The 18,321-nt window shown below is 45.3% G+C and overlaps 1 protein-coding gene across 5 annotated transcripts in view; it reads right to left on the bottom strand.

The window, feature by feature from the left end:
- mis18bp1 (MIS18 binding protein 1) overlaps nucleotides 1-18,278 on the bottom strand; it is a 129,616-nt gene extending 111,338 nt beyond the window's left edge. For 2 of the 5 annotated variants that reach the window (XM_072491100.1, XM_072491119.1), the window contains exons 1-2: nucleotides 18,165-18,278; nucleotides 11,050-11,759 (exon numbers count right to left, since the gene is read on the bottom strand). In XM_072491100.1, coding sequence (XP_072347201.1) covers nucleotides 11,050-11,623 — 574 coding nt within the window. In that variant the 5' untranslated portion in view covers nucleotides 11,624-11,759; nucleotides 18,165-18,278. Of the gene's footprint in view, nucleotides 1-3,861; nucleotides 4,057-11,049; nucleotides 11,760-17,696; nucleotides 18,008-18,164 lie in introns of those variants that run through there. The other 3 variants (XM_072491110.1, XM_072491138.1, XM_072491128.1) reach the window with 3 other exon arrangements.
- Nucleotides 18,279-18,321: the final 43 nt, after the last annotated feature.

Raw genomic sequence — 18,321 nt, 5'->3', positions numbered from 1 at the left:
GGTGGATAGCAACAAACTTTTTCCAAGAGTAGGGGTGTCAATTACAAGGGGTCACGATTTCAAGGTGAGAGGGGGAAAGTTTAAGGGAGATGTGCGTGGAAAGTTTTTACGCAGGGGGGGTGAGTGCCTGGAACACTTTGCCAGCAGAGGTGGTAGAGGCGGGCACGATAGCATCATTTAAGATGCATCTAGACATATATATGAACAGCGGGGAACAGAGGGAAGTAGATCCTTGGAAAATAGGTGACAGGTTTAGATAAAGGATCTGGATCGGCGCAGGCTGGGAGGGCCGAAGGGCCTATTCCTGTGCTGTAATTTTCTTTGTTCTTCACTGGTCCACCTAAAATGCCCTTTTAAAGTTTCATTAATGGGTCTAGCATAAAGATTAGTAAGTTTGCAGACGACACAAAGGTTAGTGGAATTGCGGATAGTGATGAGGACTGTCAGAGGATACAGCAGGATTTAGATTGTTTGGAGACTTGGGTAGAGAGATGGCAGATGGAGTTTAATCCGGACAAATGTGAGGTAATGCATTTTGGAAGGTCTAATGCAGGTAGGGAATATACAGTGAATGGTAGAACCCTCAAGAGTATTGAAAGTCAGAGAGATCGAGGTGTACAGGTCCACAGGTCACTGAAAGGGGCAACACAGGTGGAGAAGGTAGTCAAGAAGGCATACGGCATGCTTGCCTACATTGGCCGGGGCATTGAGTATAAGAATTGGCAAGTCATGTTGCAGTTGTATAGAACCTTAGTTAGGCCACACTTGGGAGTATAGTGTTCAATTCTGGTCGCCACACTACCAGAAGGATGTGGAGGCTTTAGAGAGGGTGCAGAAGAGATTTACCAGAATGTTGCCTGGTATGGAGGGCATTAGCTATGAGGAGCGGTTGAATAAACTCGGTTTGTTCTCACTGGAACGACAGAGGTTGAGGGGCGACCTGATAGAGGTCTACCAAATTATGAGGGGCATAGACAGAGTGGATAGTCAGAGGCTTTTCCCCAGGGTAGAGGGGTCAATTACTAGGGGGCATAGGTTTAAGGTGAGAGGGGCAAGGTTTAGAGTAGATGTACGAGGCAAGTATTTTTACACAGAGGGTAGTGGGTGCCTGGAACTCGCTACCGGAGGAGGTGGTGGAAGCAGGGACGATAGTGCCATTAAAGGGGCATCTTGACAAATATATGAATAGGATGGGAATAGAGGGATACGGACCCAGGAAGTGTAGAAGATTGTAGTTTAGTCGGGCAGCATGGTCGGCACGGGCTTGGAGGGCCGAAGGGCCTGTTCCTGTGCTGTACATTTCTTTGTTCTTGTTCTTTGCTCCACTACTGGTCTCAAATACCCCAAAATTCCCATGATTTGCTTACCCCCGTTTCGTGAAACGGGCGCTGCGATTCTAGCAGCTTTCTCTCTCATCCCAACACTGGCTTCCCCACCTGCCCTTGACACCGACTACCCTAGATAGTCGACTTCGCTCCTGCCAATCTGGCATTTGTTTAACCCTATCTTAAACCCTGCTTCATTAAGTGTTTTAATAATTTTGGTCACTCTTTCAACAGGTGTCCCCCTGATCATCATCTCCATTTAACACATCATCAATATATACTAAAGCCAAATCATCTTTAATCAACTCCCTTACTATTGCCTGAAAGTGGTCTGGGGAATTAACATATCCTTGTGGCAATTTACAGTATAAGTAATGTTTAGTGCCAAAGGTAAATGCTGGCTTTTCCCTGCTGTCTGGGTCTAACGGAACACTCCCAAATCCGTTGGCTAAATCTATACTAGTTAAATAAGTTTTGCCTGCCACCTGCTCCAATGTAGTTTGTGGATTTATTAAATACCGTTAATCCTTCTCTTTTTTCTTTTTGTAACCTTATTTAATGCTTCGTAATTCGTTACCATTCTAAATGTACCAGCAGGCTTGCTAACTACCTGAAGTGGGCTATTCGTCGATGCATATGTGACTTCTTGAATAATTCTGTGCTGTTCTAAGTCTTTGATCATTATCTCCAGCTCGCATTTGGCACCTCGGGTCAAGGGCTATTTCTTTTACGGCCTGTATCGTCTCCTTGGATTGTGTGCTGCAATTGGGTGATTAACCCGGTGTCATTCTTTCTATTGCTAGGTTAGCTTTCCTTATTTCCTTTACATTATCAACTGGTTTTAATAACTTAATTTTTTTTATTTCTGCATCTATTTTTATTAATCTTTCCCTGCCATCAGATTCTCACTTCCTGATACTGCAAGTAATACACCTAATCTAAGCTCTGGTCCCATATCTTTATTCCCTAAAGCTCTGCCTGCAATGTAGTTAACATTCTAAACTTCATTTCTTCTGCTAGTGACTTTCTTGCAACTCAGCGGGCACTAGGACCCAGTGGAGCTGTGCCATATCACTTCCACCGACTACCCCCTAATACTGGTCTCATTGGTCCCCGTGTTTCTAGCCCCTTACTGCCACAATGCCCCCTCTCCACTATCCCAATATAACATGAGAAAATTAATTTTTTCTTGAAAGCGATATCCTGCTACAGTCCCCATTCTACCTGCTCTCGGGACTGCTTACCCCCCTGGGGTCAGTGCTTGCAGCGTCCCCTCAAGTTCTGACTGCTTATACACCAAGGCTCTACAGTAGACGAATAGTCCCCAGTACTCGCCTAACCCCTCTTTAACTGATTTGGGGTTTGGGCATCTCTAAAATGGCATTCTTCCTTTCTACTGGGATCTTCCTTTTCCCCTTTGTAATCTTAAAATAAAGTTTTAAAATCCATAGTCTTTGCTATATGAAAATCCCCAAATCTTAAATTTGATGTGTAGTGAGCTTACAGAGAAATACTGAAATCTCGACAATTTGGAACTCACCGAACAAAATTTTTAAATGTACGTACATCATGGTTGCCTCTAATAAAGGAGCACATGGGCTCAATTCACCGAATGCCTAGTCTTCGCATTTCAATTTTAGATTCCTTTGTTCTCTTCCACTTTTTCTTTTTTAACCAACCAAGACTATGCCGAGTTCAACTAATCATTTACAAATCCCAATTTATACATTTTGATTTTGCTTTTTGTTTACTTCCTGAGAATTGTGTTCAAAATAACTTCCACAATGTTAATCATTATTACTGACTTTCTAAAGAACTTTCAAATACTTACTCTGTTTTAAATGTCACTTTTAACTGCCCCTGTATACCTCCTAATTGATGTGCAACTTCGTTTTGCAAAACACATTTTAAAAACTAGGTGTACTAGAGGAAGTTCACAACTTCTTATTAAACACACACACTCATCCATCCACCGAGATCTCCACTCAACCGAAAGGAATTCAAATCATTATATTTTCATTCATTTCAACCAACTAGACAACAAATTTGAATTTGCCAAGAAAACACAATTCTGAAATTCCCTAATCATTTCCAAGTCTTTGGTTCCCCTTAGTGGCCAACTTTTTCACTCATAAGACATATCTCCCCCTGACAAAATCCAACTTTAATCAATTCTAATTGTACGGCATTGAATTGTCTCCAGAACATTCCCTCAGTGGTCTTAACTGAATTGTCTGTCACATTCCCTCAACCCTTAACCGAATTAAAGTGTAATTCAATACAACCAATTTTAATTTTCAACATGCAAACTGAATTATGAGGCACATTCCCTCAGGCCCTAGCTGAATTGTCCCCTCGAATTCCCTCAGTTTAAAAGCCCTCAATCTTACTTATATCGATTGAAATTAGTTTTTTAATCCGCCAGACTGACCTTTGATTTAGTCGCGACGACCTTACCTGACCATGTGCGAGTGATTAAACATCATCAGACTACGAAAAAGAGGAAAACCGACATGGTCATTTTCCAGCTACTCACGTCGTGGGTCCATTTCCTCTCTCTCCGTCCGAGATCAGTTTAGTTCTAATTTTGCAGATGACCAGTGGTCGTCTGTAGAAATCTCACCGCTGCCACCAAATGAAGAAATTGAGTTCTTTCTGTCCAGTCTGGTCTCAATCAAAAGCTGAGTTCGGATTTAGAAATTCCTTTAGTTTATTTCAAATAGTTTGCAAGCTTACACTCACTCTGATAAAGGCAGGAGACCCATGTCTCTTGAAACTCCCAGAGCGAGTGAGACAAAGGGAGGCAACACATGTGGTCTCATATACATTCATGCAGTATCAAGTTCCACATACACGAATACAAGATTCCGATAGGCCCTTTCCTTGACCTGGTCATATAATCTAACTGCCACTGATTCTGATAGGATTATGTAATGAGCCTTTCCTTCCTCTGGGCCTCTGCCTCCCAGCATCCTTTGTAGCATCCTTTGTGCAAAGAGCCAGTCCTGATAGCCACCTCTCCCCCTCTCGCCATGCTTTGCCCATCTCTTTGTTCACTCCCTGCAACCCAAATTAATGTCCATACTGCACTATTCTAACTGGTCATCCCAGTCTACTGCTCTTTTCTTTAGTTCAATTCCTCATAATTGCATCAAGGCATTCCTCCTGTGTTCGAATCCTCTCTCCATGAAGGCCAAGATATAATTTGCCTTCTTACTTCCCGCTACACCTGCATGCATAGCTTCAGCGACTGCTGTATGAGGACACCCATGTCCTGCTGCACATTCCCCTCTGTCAATTTATAGCCCATCAGATAATAATCTACCTTCCTATTTTTGCTACCAAAGTGGATAACCTCACATGTAACCACATTATACTGCTTCTGCCATGGATTTGGCCATTAATTAAGCCTGTCCAAATCACACTGAAGCATCTCTGCATCCTCCTCCTAGCTCACCCTCCTATCTACCTTTGTGTTATCTGCAAATTTGGAGTTATATCGTTTAATTCCCACATCAAAATTTTTAGTATTAATACATATTGTGAATATATAAACTAAGTTACCAGGTAACTTGAATTAAGAGTTCACTGCAGACTGTTAATGTTTCTCATGTTCCACAGATCGGATTGGTTTCTTTAACAATGTATATTTTAATGCACACGATTACAAGAGTCAATCTCTGTTCTCCTTGGGACATTGCCCATATCTGCCCCTGCTTTCAGCCATGAATCTTTGTCATCATGTCCAGACTTGACTATAGCAACGATTACCTATCTGGTATTCTACTCTTCACTCTTGATAAATTTCAGCTCAAGTCTACAGATAAAAGGGGCATGAATGTGGGTTTTGGCAGCAGATGTACTCTGGAACCAATGAAAGGTCACAAATCCAAAACGTCCACATTGTTTCTCTCTCAACAGATGCTGCCAGTCCTCCTGAGTATTTCCAGGATTTTGTGCTTTTATTTCAGATTTTCAGCATCAGCAGTATTTTTAGTTTGCAAGAGAGTTCAGAGTTAGTAGTTACAGGGACTGAAGACAATCCTAATCCTAATATTTAATTGGAGGAAATTTCTGTTCATCCAATACTGGATGCGGGGACAAGCGGTGTGATAATTTAGCAATAGTGGAGGAGTCAGGAGAAGTTGCTAATGCCATGTCAGTTGGGTTCAGTGTGGCAGTGTGATTCGGAATTAGGGTTTCAAAGCCCACTCCGGTACTTATGCATAATCAGTGGTGGACAAGGGAATCAGATTAACTAGTTATTTCCCCATTACGATTTGTGCGACCTCGTACATGTAAATTGGCTGCTGTGTTTGCTTATATGATGATGACTAAACTTCAAAAGTACATTGATTACAAAGTATTTTGGACATTACTTCAGAAGTGAAACATCCGAAAATTCAACCTATCCAGCTTATTCTGGAATAATGACAGGTAGATCACCAACTGCACGCTTAAAGCAGTGGCTATTAAAAATAAAATCTGGGTGTTGTTAAGAAATTTGTGCATTGTACTTGTTAGGAAGTCCTGTCAGTGGGGATTGGAGGAAGAAAGAAATCAGTCTTCCTTGAAGGTGAGGGCGGGTAGTCGGCAAAGAGGGGTTAAATCTTCATGGGCAGTGAAAAGCCTCAAAAAGGACTTAAATGTAATATGAAAGCGACTTATCAGTGTCAAATGTAATACATTTATATATATGAACGATGTCAAAATGGCTAACAAAGTTGAAAGAATATTAGCATTTTGCACTCATTACTTAACGTGACTAGCCACTGTTGGGCAATAATTAAGAAGACAAAAATAAAGATAATTTTTGTTGTAATTAGGGATTCAAGGTCTGGAAGCATTTTTCAAATTTGAAATCATTAGTGCTGAAGGAGGCTATTCGGCCCATTGAGTCTGCACTGACCCGCTGAAACAGCATTCGATCTAGGCCCACTCCCCTGGGGTATCCCCATAACCCCAAGTAACCTTTGGACCCTATGGGCAATTTATCATAGCCAATCCACCTACCCTGCACATCTTTAGTGGGACGAAACCGGAGCACCCGGAGGAAACCCACGCAGACACAGGGAAAATGTGCAAACTCCATACAGTCATCCACGGTTGAATTGAGTTCCTAGTGCTGTGAAACAGCAGTGCTAACCACTGTGCCACTGTGCCGCCCCTGAAGGGTGCAGTTTAGAAAAATAGATTGTTTCAAACCTTCCTTAGTATTGACTGCATCTGATTCTACCGACTGAATGTCACTTGAACAAACATTATTTTAAGAATAGTTTAAACTGGACAGAAATAAATGTTCTCTTGTACCTCACTTTTTAAAAAAATAAACATTTTATTGAGTTATTTTTGGTATTGTAACAACAAAATAAACAATGTACATGAAACTATACACATAGTGCAAAAGCTGTCACCCTCTCTTACAGGTCCCACCTTTATTAACCCCCTACTCCAAGCTAAACTAACCCCACCCCCCTTCTGCTGACGATGAATTTTCCACGAAGAAGTCGACGAACGGTTGCCACCTCCGGACGAAGCCTAAAAGTGACCCTCTCAAGGCGAACTTGATTTTTCCAAACAGAGAAAGCTAGCCATGTCCGATAGCCAGGTCTCCGACTTCGGGAGCTTTGAGACCTTCCAAGCTAATAGTATCCGTCTCCGGGCTACCAGGGAAGCAAAGGCCAGAACGTCTGCCTTTCTCCTGGATTCCCGGGTCTTCCGCCACCCTGAAAATCGCCACCTCTGGACTCAGCGCCACCCTTGTTTTTAAACACCGTGGACATGACATCTGCAAACCCCTGCCAAAATCCCCTAAGCTTCGGACATGTCCAGAACATGTGGACATGGTTCACTGGTCCTCCCGCACATTTTGCACACCTGTCTTCCACCCCAAAGGATCTGCTGATCCGGGCCACTGTCATGCGAGCCCGAGGACCTTGAATTGTATCAGGCTGAGCCTGGCACATGTTGCGGACGCGTTGACTCTACTCAACGCGCCCGCCCATAGACCATCCTCTATCTCTCCTCCCACTTGCGCTTCAGCCCCTCGATCTGCATCTCCTCTGACCCCATAAGTTCCTTGTAAATGTCAGAGACGCTCCCTTATCCTACCCATCCTCTGGAAACTACCCTGTCCTGAATGCCCTAGCGGCAGGAGCGGGAAGGTTGACACCTGTTTACGTAGGAAGTCCCGCACCTGCAGATACCTGAATTTGTTTTCCCTCACCAACCCAAACTTCTCCTCCAGCGCTCTCATACTCGGAAAGCTCCCCTCTATAAACATATCCCCTCATCCTCTCAATCCCTGCTCTCCGCCATATCCGGAACCCCCCATCCATACTTCCCGGGGCAAGCTGGTGATTATCACAGATTGGGGACCAGATCACTGCTCCCTCTACTCCCACATGTCTCCTCCATGGCCCCCAGACTCTCAGGGCCGCCACCAGCACAGGGCTGGTGGAGTACCGTGCCGGCGGGAACGGCAGAGGCGCAGTTACCAACGCCCACAGACTGGTGCCCTTGCATGAAGCCGCCTCCATACGCTCCCATATTGACCCCTCCCCCATCACCCACTTCCTGATCATGGCTATATTCGCCGCCCAATAATAGTCACTAAAATTTGGCAGCGCCAGCCTGCTCTCTCCCCGACTCCACTCAAGCATTACCTTCCTTACTCGCGGGATCTTGCCCGCCCAAACGAAGCCAGTGATCACTTTGTAGACCCATTTAAAAAAGGATAGCGGAATAAAGATGGAGAAACATCGAAACACGAACAGGAATCTCGGGAGGACCGTAATCTTCAACGTCTGCAGCCTCCCAGCCAATGACAACGGAAGCGGGCCCCACCTTCGGAAATCGTTCTTCATTTGGTCGACTAGTCGGGCCAGATTTAATTTATGCAGCCGGTCCCATTTCCGTGCCACTTGAATGCCTAGGTACCTAAAGCTTCCCCCACCACCCTAAACAGCAGCTCCCCCAATCGCTTCTCCTGTCCCCTCGTCTGGACCACAAACATCACACTTTTCCCCATATTTAGCTTATACCCCGAAATTATACCCCGGCCAAATTCCCCTAGAATCCTCATAATTTCTTCCATCCCCTCTATTGGATCCGATTCATACAGAAGCAGGTTGTCTGCATAGACTCTGTGCCCCCCCCTTGTGGCTCTCAGGCAATCGCCAACGGCTCTATAGCTAGCGCGAACAGCAGTGGGGAGAGGGGGCATCCCTGTCTCGTCCCCCGGTGCAGTCTAAAATAGTCCGATGCTGTCCTATTCGTCCGTATGCTTGCCACAGGAGCCTGATACAGCGACTTGACCCAGTCAATAAAGCCCCGCCCAAATTCGAACCGTCCCAGTACCTCCCACAGATAATCCTAATCTACCCGATCATAAGCCTTTTCTGCATCCATTGCGATCACTACCTCCACCTCCCTACCTTCTGGGGGCATCATGATCACGTTTAATAACCGTCTTACATTGGCCACCAACTGCCTACCCTTAACAAACCCCGTCTGGTCCTCCCCAATAATGTCCGGAACACAATCCTCAATCCTGGAGGACGAAATTTTGGCCAGCAATTTGGCATCCACATTTAACAGGGATATCGGCCTGTAGGACCCAGACAGCTGATTCTTGTCCCGCTTCAGACTCAGTGAAATCGTGGCCTGTGACATCGTCGGGGGCAGCACCCCTCTTTCCTTTGCCTGACTGAACATCCTCATCAACACCGGCCCCAATATCCCAGAGAACTTTTTATAAAACTCCACTGGGTACCTGTCCGGCTCCGGGGCTTTACCCGACTGCATGGCCTTCAGACCCCCCACTTCCAACCTGCTCGGGGCCCCAGCTCCCCGTCCACCTTTGGGAAATTCAGCCCCTCCAATAAGTGCCTCACCCCCTCCGGCCATGCAGGGGGTTATGACCTACTGCAGAAATCCCTAAACGACTTATTCACCCCTGCTGAATCTCCAATCAGGTTCCCATCTCCGTCATTTGCTTTCCCTATCTCCCTGGCTACCTCCCTCTTTCTAAGCTGCTGTGCAAGCATTCTGCTGGCCTTCTCTCCATACTCCTAGATCGCCTTTCTCAGCTGCTCCACCACCCTCACTGCGGTTAAATAGAACATACACAGTACAGGCCTTTCAGCCCATGATGTTGTGCTGAACTAGTCTGAAACTAAGATCAAGTCAACCTACTCCCAATCATTCTCGTGCACTCCATATGCCTATCCAATAACCGCTTGAAAAGCTCCTTAAGTGTCCGACTCCACAACCATAGCCGGGAGTGCGTTCCACGCCTCAACCACTGAGTAAAGAACCTACCTCTGACATCCCTCCTACATCTTCCACCATGAACCTTATAGTTATGGCCCCTTGTAACAGCTACATCCACCCAAGGAAAAAGTCGCTGAACGTCCACTCTATCTATCCTTCTCATCATCTTATACACCTCAATTAAGTCACCTCTCATCCTCCTTCGCTCCAATGAGAAAAGCCCTAGCTCCCCATAACCTTTCCTCATAAGACCTACCCTCCAATCTAGGCAGCATCCTGATAAATCTCCTTTGCACCCTTTCCAATGCTTCCACATCCTTCCTATAATGAGGTGACCAGAACTGCACACAATACTCCAAATGTGGTCTAACCAAGGTCTTGTACAGTTGCAGCATAACCTCACGGCTCTTAAACTCAATCTCCCTGTTGATAAATGCTAACACACTATAGGCTTTCTTCACGGCTCTAACAAGCCAAACTCCACCTGTAGCCTCTGCTGTTCCCTTAAAAGCCCTGCCTCTGGGGTTTCCTCATACCTCCTATCGATCTGTAGTATCTCCTTTACCAGTCGGTCCGTCTCTGCCCTGTCCACCTTCTCCCCTCTGACCACCGCCTTCAGTGCTTCCCAGACCACTGCTGCTGAAATTTCCTCGTATCGGTGACCTGCAGGTAGTTCTGAATACATTTCCTCAGCCGCTCGCACACCTCTTCGTCGGCCAAAAGTCCCACATCTAACCTCCAGTGCGGGCGCTGGTTACTGTCTTTACTAACCTGCAGGTCAACCCACTGCGGAGCATGGTCTGAGATTGTGATCGCCAAGTACCCCGTGTCCACCACCCCTGCCAATAAGGCCCTACTCAAAATAAAGAAATCAATCCGGGAATACACTTTATGCACGTGTGTGTACCTCACAATTTTAAAAGTAGTAACAAAGTATATAGTAACTAGCAAGGCTGTGGAGATGGTGGCATAGTGGTAATGTCACTAGATTTACAATCCACAGACCCAGGCTAATGCTCAGGGTGACATGGTTTCAAATCAAACTGTGGCAGCAGTTGGAATTTACATTTAATCAATCAATTTGGGAAAGCTAATATCAGTAGTGGTGACCATGAAACTATCATCCCATCTGATTCACTAACATCCTTTAGTTGTATCAAACCACTGCAGAACATTCAAACCAGAGGGACTGCAGAAATTCAAGAAAATGGCACACCAGCAGTTAGCAATGGGCAACATATGCTGGCCTTGCCAGTGAAACCCTCACATTTCATGAAAGAATAAAGAAAAGTATAGGTATTTTATATGATCATTAAATGATATATAGAACTATAGGAATATCTCATAAATGTATCAGTACTTGGCTTCCGTGACAAAATTATCAACATTTAAAATATTAAATATTCATAACCTTAGATCATACTCAATACTTAATTAATATTATTCATACCTGAAAACGTATTTCCTAAGACACATCCATTCACAGATGCAACAGAGAATTGGACAGGCCCATTCAAATCAAAAGTTGTTTTTTGGGGTGTTTGTAGACGGCGATTTTCAGGTATCTGAAGATGGTCACGGTGAAGTTTACCTTTCATTCTTTGGAACATTTCGGCAGGACTCTCGGAGACTACTTGTTTGATCAATTTAGATCCAATGGGATTTAAATGAGATTCGGCATAATTCTGGTTTAAATTTACAGGTGTAGAACTTGAATCAGAACCTATTATTTCACTGAGCTCAAGAGGGATTACAGGAAACATTCCTTCCTTTTCCAGGGCTGTGGACTGAAGTTGGCCATTCATTTGAGGATTTCTCACATTTTTAAGTGAGATTAAAGTGGCTGGAGGCTTGGGGTTGATATTCTCTTGTAGAGTATTTGCAGAGTCACACTGAAGTTTATTTAACTCTTTTAACGGAGTACCATTGGGAATCTGATGAAGCGGTACTGCTTTCCAAGGTGTTTTCTGTTCTCTGTCCATTTCAGTGTTATTGAAAACTTTTGTCTTGCGTGGAGTAAACATATTGAAAATATGATTATTTTCCTTTTTCACTTCCACTGTTCTTCACATTGGGCATTTAGATTTCACACCTGCATCTGAAAATGATCAAAACACTAACCCTGTCTCAAAAACGTGATATCCATGTTGGATGAAATATCTGTGCAGTAAAGAAAATAGAACTTTTAGTTACCTAGCAAAACTGCCTAAATCAGCAATACTTAAATTATGTAATGAACACAACTGTATATTAAAATGGAACACAGTCTACATGCTAATAATTAAATGGGAATAGGTAGATTGATTAGCTGAACTTATATTGTTTTGATCCTAATTCAGCTCTAAGAACGCCCCCATGAGAATGAAACCATGTCACCCTGAACATTAGCCTGGGCCTGTGGATTGTAAATCCAGTGACATTACCATGGGACAGTTTTTTTCTGGTCTCAGAAAGGAACACCCCGCCGAGGCTGCACCTACCGCCCCGATCTTTCAACCCCACTCCGCGGCCTCCGGAACCCAATGCCCCAACTTACTTGATAGGGGTTCCTTGAGGCCCCCTTAAAACGAGAGGGCACCACCAGATCCCATTCCCAGCACAGGCAACCTGGCACCTTGTCACTGCCAGCCTGGCAGTGCCCAGGTACCAATTAGATAAACCTATCAATTCACTCTGCCCAAATCCTGACCAGCCGGGGGCCTCCAATGGCCTGGGGTTGGGGGACTCACCATATTCCTTTGTGCCAGGTATGACTCCAACCAGTGGAGAGTTTTCCCCCTGATTCCCAATGACTCCAGTTTAGCTAGGGCTCCTTGATGCCATAATCGGTCAAATGCTGTCTTGATGTCCAGGACAGTCACTCTCACCTCTGCCATTCAGCACTTTTGTCCATGTTTGAACCAAGGCTGTAATGAGGTCAGGAGCTGAGAGACCCTTTTGGAACCAAACTGAGCGTCTGTGAGCAGGTTATTGCCGATTAAGTGCCGCTTGATAGCACTGTTGGTGATTCCTTCCATCACTTTGCTGATGGAAAGTAGACTGATAGGGCGGTAATTGGCTTGGTTGGATTTGTCGTATTTCTTGTGTACAGGACACACCTGGGCAAGTTTACATATTGCCGGGTAGATGACACGGTTGAAGCTGTACTGGAACAGCTTGGCTAGGGTGCGGCAAGTTCTGGAGCACAAGTCTTCAGTACTATTGTTGGAATATTATCAGGACCTTTAGCCGTTGCAGTATCGAGTGCCTTCAGCCGTTTCTTGATATCACATTCTTGAATTGTATTGGCTGAAGACTGACACCTGTGATGCTAGGGACTTCTGGAGGAGACGGAGATGGATCATCCACTTGGCACTTCTGGCTGAAGATTGTTGCGAATGTCTAGGCCTCGTCTTTTGCACATATGTGCTGGGCTCCTCCATCATTGAGAATGGGGAATATTTGTGGAGCCTACTCCTCTAGCGAGTTGTTTAATAGTACACCACCATTCATGGCTGGATGTGGCAGAGCTGCAGAGTTTAAATCTGATGCGTTGGTTGCAGAATCACTTAGCTCTGTCTATTGCTTGCTGCATATACTGTTTAGCATACAAGTAGTCCTGTGTTGTAGCTTCACCAGGTTGACACCTCATTTTTCGGTGTTGCTCCTTGCATGCTCTCCTGCACTCTTCATTGAACCAGGATTGAGCCCCTGGCTTGGTGGTAATGGTAGAGTGGGGGATATGCCAGGCCATGAGTTTGCAGATTGTGGTTGAAAACAATTCTGCTGCTGCTGATGGCCCACAGCGCCTCATGAATGCCCAGTCTTGAGTTGCTAGATCTGTTCGAAATCTATCCTATATAGCATGGTGGTAATGCCATACAACACGATGGAGGGTATCCTCAATGTGGAGACGGGACTTTGTCTCCACAAGGACTGCGCAGTGGTCACTTCTACCGATACTGTCATGTACAGATGCATCTGCACTTGGCAGAGTGGTGAGGAGGAGGTCAAGTATGCTCTTACCTCTTGTTGATTCCCTCATAACCTGCTGCAGTCCCGGTCTAGCAGCTATGTCCTTTCGGAGCTGGCCAGCTTAATCTGTGGTGCTTCTACCGAGCCACTCTTGGTGATGGACACTGAAGTCCCCCATTCAGAGCATAGTCTGCACTCTTGTCACCCTCAATGTTTCCTCCAAGTGGCATTCAACATGGAGGAGTACTGATTCATCAGCTGATGGTGGCCAGTATGTGGTAATCAGCAGGTTTCCTTCCCCATGTTTAACCTGAAGCCATGAGACTTCATGGGGTCCAGAGTCAATGTTGACGACTCCCAGGGCAACTCCCTCCTGACTACTGGTGGGAAGTAAACATTGGGGCTATTTACCACTCTGTCCTCTTCAGTTTCAAGTCTATTTATATTTCAAATGTGTGTCACCTCAGCTGTGTGTGTATGGTTACAGTACCAAAATAAATGGTCTGTTTCATATAGCCTCAGCTATTATGCTTGCAGCTAGGTCTCTCATTGTCCCTTTTACTATCCATTTAAAATATTTTCTTGTGAACACTTTCCGCTTATAGTATTGCGGCAGCCCAATTGTCTTCTTTATTTGATTTTAGATTTATTTGAAATCATATTTGAAAAGTCGGAGAGCACTGATTTAATTTATGTATCTATGGTTTGTTCCAGGCTAGGATAATGATTTTGATTCCCAGCGTAACTTGCAAAAAGGCAGGTCTACTGATTGACTGGAGCCTCTATGAGAGACTTCAAAAGAAGAGGCAGCCAAGATTTTCTTTCTGAATCATATTGGAAATCAGAGACCAGTTAGGGCTGTCTGTGCCATACTCGCAAAGCAGGTATGTTAGATTATAACCATAACATGCTTAAAGAGAAAGTGGGCTGAATAGCTCGGTTCATATTTCAATCGGAATATATAGACTGTAACCTCTCCAATCCAAAATACTTGGACCAAGTCATTTCTGGATTTCGGAATTATCTGGATTATAGCATGTCAGAATGCCTAAATACAAACGAGAGAACTGTAAAACACCCGAGATGTATTTACCTGGCGCATGAAATAGTAATAAAAGATTATAAAGCAGTAAAAATGTTTTCACATATCTAAATGTTTCTGCTCCCAAAGAACTGTACTAAAATGCTGAGAGTTGCATGGGCCAGCTCAAAGATTTCCAGACAATTGGTGTTTCCAAACAATAGATTTCCAGACTGGAGAGATTACAGTGTATATCCCTATCTAGCTCACCACACTAAACTTGGCTATGATTATCTACTTATAAAGAACAAAGAAAAGTACAGCACGGGAACAGGTCCTTCGGCCCTCCAAGCCAGTACCGAAAATATGATGTAAATAAATCTATTTTTGATTCAATGCCTGTAAGAATTTGATGAATGTTTATCCAACTCACAGTCAAACAGAAAATGATTCGGATAGCAGCACTTGTGGCATTCCAGCTACCACAATATTTTATTTTTGTAATGCTCAGGTTCAGAAACATTGAACAGCTATTGCACCAAGGGGTCACACGGCTCAGCAGGTCTGGCAACATCTGAGGAGAGTTCTGATGAAAGGTCAGACCTGAAACTTCAATTCTGTTTCTCTCTTCACAGATGCTGCCTGACCTGCTGAGTATTTCCAGCATTTTCTGTTTTAAATCACCCCAAGGACAACCAGCTAGTCTTACTCCCCTGCAATTTTCCCTCTTCGTTAGCTCATCAAAAGCATGATCTGCCTCCACCATCAGGCAGTGCAATCCTAATCATAATCAGTTGCTGCATTAAAAGGTTTTCAATCATATCACATCATGTTCTTTTAACAATCACTTTAAACCTGTTGTTTCTCAGTTTTGACTCTTTATAATCGTTATTGTCACAAGTAGGCTTACATTAACACTGCAATGAAGTCACTGTGAAAAGCCACATTCCAGCGCCTGTTCGGGTACACAGAGGGAGAATTCAGAATGTCCAATTCACCTAACAGCAAGTCTTTCGGGATTGTGGGAGGAAACCGGAGCACCTGGAGGAACCCACAGACACGGAGAACGTGCAGACTCCGCACAGACAGTGACCCAAGCTGGGAATTGAACCTGGGCCCCTGACACTGTGAAGCAACAGTGCTAACCACTGTGCTACTGTACCACCCAAGATGGAGGAAATGCACCCGACGACAGCTGTGCCCGCGCGGGGGGCGGTCCGAACAGAGGGGATCCGCACCAATGTGAAGTTTCTCTACTATTTCGACTCCTCATGATTTTGAACACCCATGTAATCTCCTCTCGACTTTCAGAATAAATACAGCTTCTTCAGTCTATCCTCAATTGAAGTCCTGCAATCCTGGAACAATTCTCATAGATCTCATCTGCACCCTCTCTGAAGGCTTTACATTTTTCTTAAACTGCAATGCCCAGAATTCAACACAATTCCATAACATCCAGGTGCCCCACCGACGGTTGCAATTAGCAGGTACTCCAATGATGCACTGGGGAATCCCTCTTGGACGGTTTACCCTGGCAATTGTGCAGAAGTGCTAACTTGCCCTAGACAAGTGGGCTGGGAACCATCGGACTGAAGCAATTTAAAGCGCTAACTTTGGATGGTTCTGCCAGTTTTGCCCCAATAATTACTTTGAAAGAGTTAAAGGAAAAAATACACTTCTAACTCCAGAGTAACTATTAAAACACCCAGACTGAGCCTTGCACAGGACACCTGTGCTTATAATTCAGCAAGATGTTGGTCAAGGATAGACACGAAACATAGCAGATACCAAGTGTGTACACTGAGATTCCACCCCCCCCCCCCCCCCCCCCGAGATTGCTGAACTAATCCAAATCCCCCAACTCGGAATAGTCTCAAGGTTAGACAAGTGGTTCTGGTCAACATTTATCCACTCCTCCCCACAAGGCTACCTGTCTTAAGTTTTGACTTCAGTTTTACTTTCACTGGGCACTGACATTTCTTCTCCCAATGACACATTCTGCTATCTTTCCTTTATGCCATTAACATCACCTTACATAGTCCCTCATATTGCCACTAACACTTCATTTGTCAGATGTCCTATGCAGCTTTGTGCAACAGAAACAGAAAATGCTGGAAAATAACAGGCCTGACTGACAGCATCCATGGGGAGAGAGGAGAGCTGATGAAGAGTCCTCCCTCTGCAGATGCTGTCAGTCAGCCCTGCTGAGGTCGTGCAGCATTTTCTGTCCACGTCTCAGATGCCAGCATCTGGAGTCATTTACTTTTACAGTCGTCCAGTACTTCCCCGGAGCGGAGAAACTACGACATCGTCTTCATAGCCTTCAACAACACGTCATCAATGAAGATGAACATCTCGCCACGGCCATCCCCACACCCCCACTATTTGCCTTCATACAACCGCGCAACCTCAATCAAACCATTGTTTGCACCAAACTATCCAGCCTTCAGAACAGCGACCACGACACCACACAACCCTGCCATGGCAATCTCTGCAAGACATGCCAGATCATCGACATGGGTACCACCATTACACACGAGAACACCACCCACCAGGTACGCGGTACATACTCGTGTGACTCGGCCAACCTCGTCTGCCTCATACACTGCAGGAAAGGATGTCCCGAAGCGTGGACAACGGATATCGCTCGACAATCGCCAGGCAGGAATGTTCCCTTACAGTCGGTTAACACTTCAGCAGTTCTCCAAGGCGGCCTCCAGGACATGCGACAACGCAAAATCGCCGAGCAGAAACTTATAGCCAAGTTCCACACACACACACGAACACGAGTACGGCCTCAATCGGGACCTTGGATTCATGTCACATTACATTCACCCCCCCACCATCTGGCCTGGGCTTGCGAAATGCTACCAACTGTCCTGGCTTGAGACAATTCACACCTCTTTAACCTGGGGTTACCCCTATCTCTGGATCTGTAAAGACGTAATTACCTGCAAATGCTTGCATTCAAAGCATTGTCTTGCTTCTTTGCCTATATATATGTTTCTGGAGCATACCTCTTCATTCACCTGAGGAAGGAGCAGCGCTCCGAAAGCTAGTGACATCGAAACAAACCTGTTGGACTTGTAACCTGGTGTTGTAAGACTTCGTACTGTGCTCACCCCAGTCCAACGCCGGCATCTCCACATCATTTACTTTCACCACAGCACCCGTCCATCACGGACCTACTTTGCTCCAACCACCTCCTATGCAGCATAAAACCAATCAGACGTCTCCCTCTCTTGAGCTCTGAAGAGGCACGGGGACTCGAGGGGGCGACTTTTGTTGTTGCTGCCAGACCCGAGTCTTGTTTCCCCTGGTCAACCATATCTGGACGCAAATGAACCACTTCAATTTTTCTGACTATTTTTCCTACTTAGTTCCAGTATTTTTCTTTTGCTGTTGTTGTACTGAAGGGAGCAATCGGTGCAGACCCAGCTCGCGCTGGGGGGGGGGGGATCGGGATCTGCGCAAAAGCTCACAACATATCCCCCCTCCTGCCACGCGCCATTTAAACCGTCCACCCTGTCGTTAACCGATTCCCCGCGACCCTGCCGGGCTCCATGGACAATTGAGCAACCGTTACTCACCCGCGCGCTCCTTGCCCGCGCGGCAACCATTTGAAACTTCAACCAAAAGACGTTAGGAGCTTTCGAATTCCAGCCCTCGAGCTCCTGATTGGCGCCCGGATCCGTGACGAGAATTCGCCGTCAAATGAGCGAACGCGACCCCACAAGCCGGCCTCCT

The sequence above is a fragment of the Scyliorhinus torazame genome, chromosome 2 (genome assembly GCF_047496885.1).
Source record: "Scyliorhinus torazame isolate Kashiwa2021f chromosome 2, sScyTor2.1, whole genome shotgun sequence".
NCBI lineage: Eukaryota > Metazoa > Chordata > Chondrichthyes > Carcharhiniformes > Scyliorhinidae > Scyliorhinus > Scyliorhinus torazame.
Note: the sequence above shows the minus strand (reverse complement) of the source record. Positions and strands in the feature narration are given on the sequence as shown.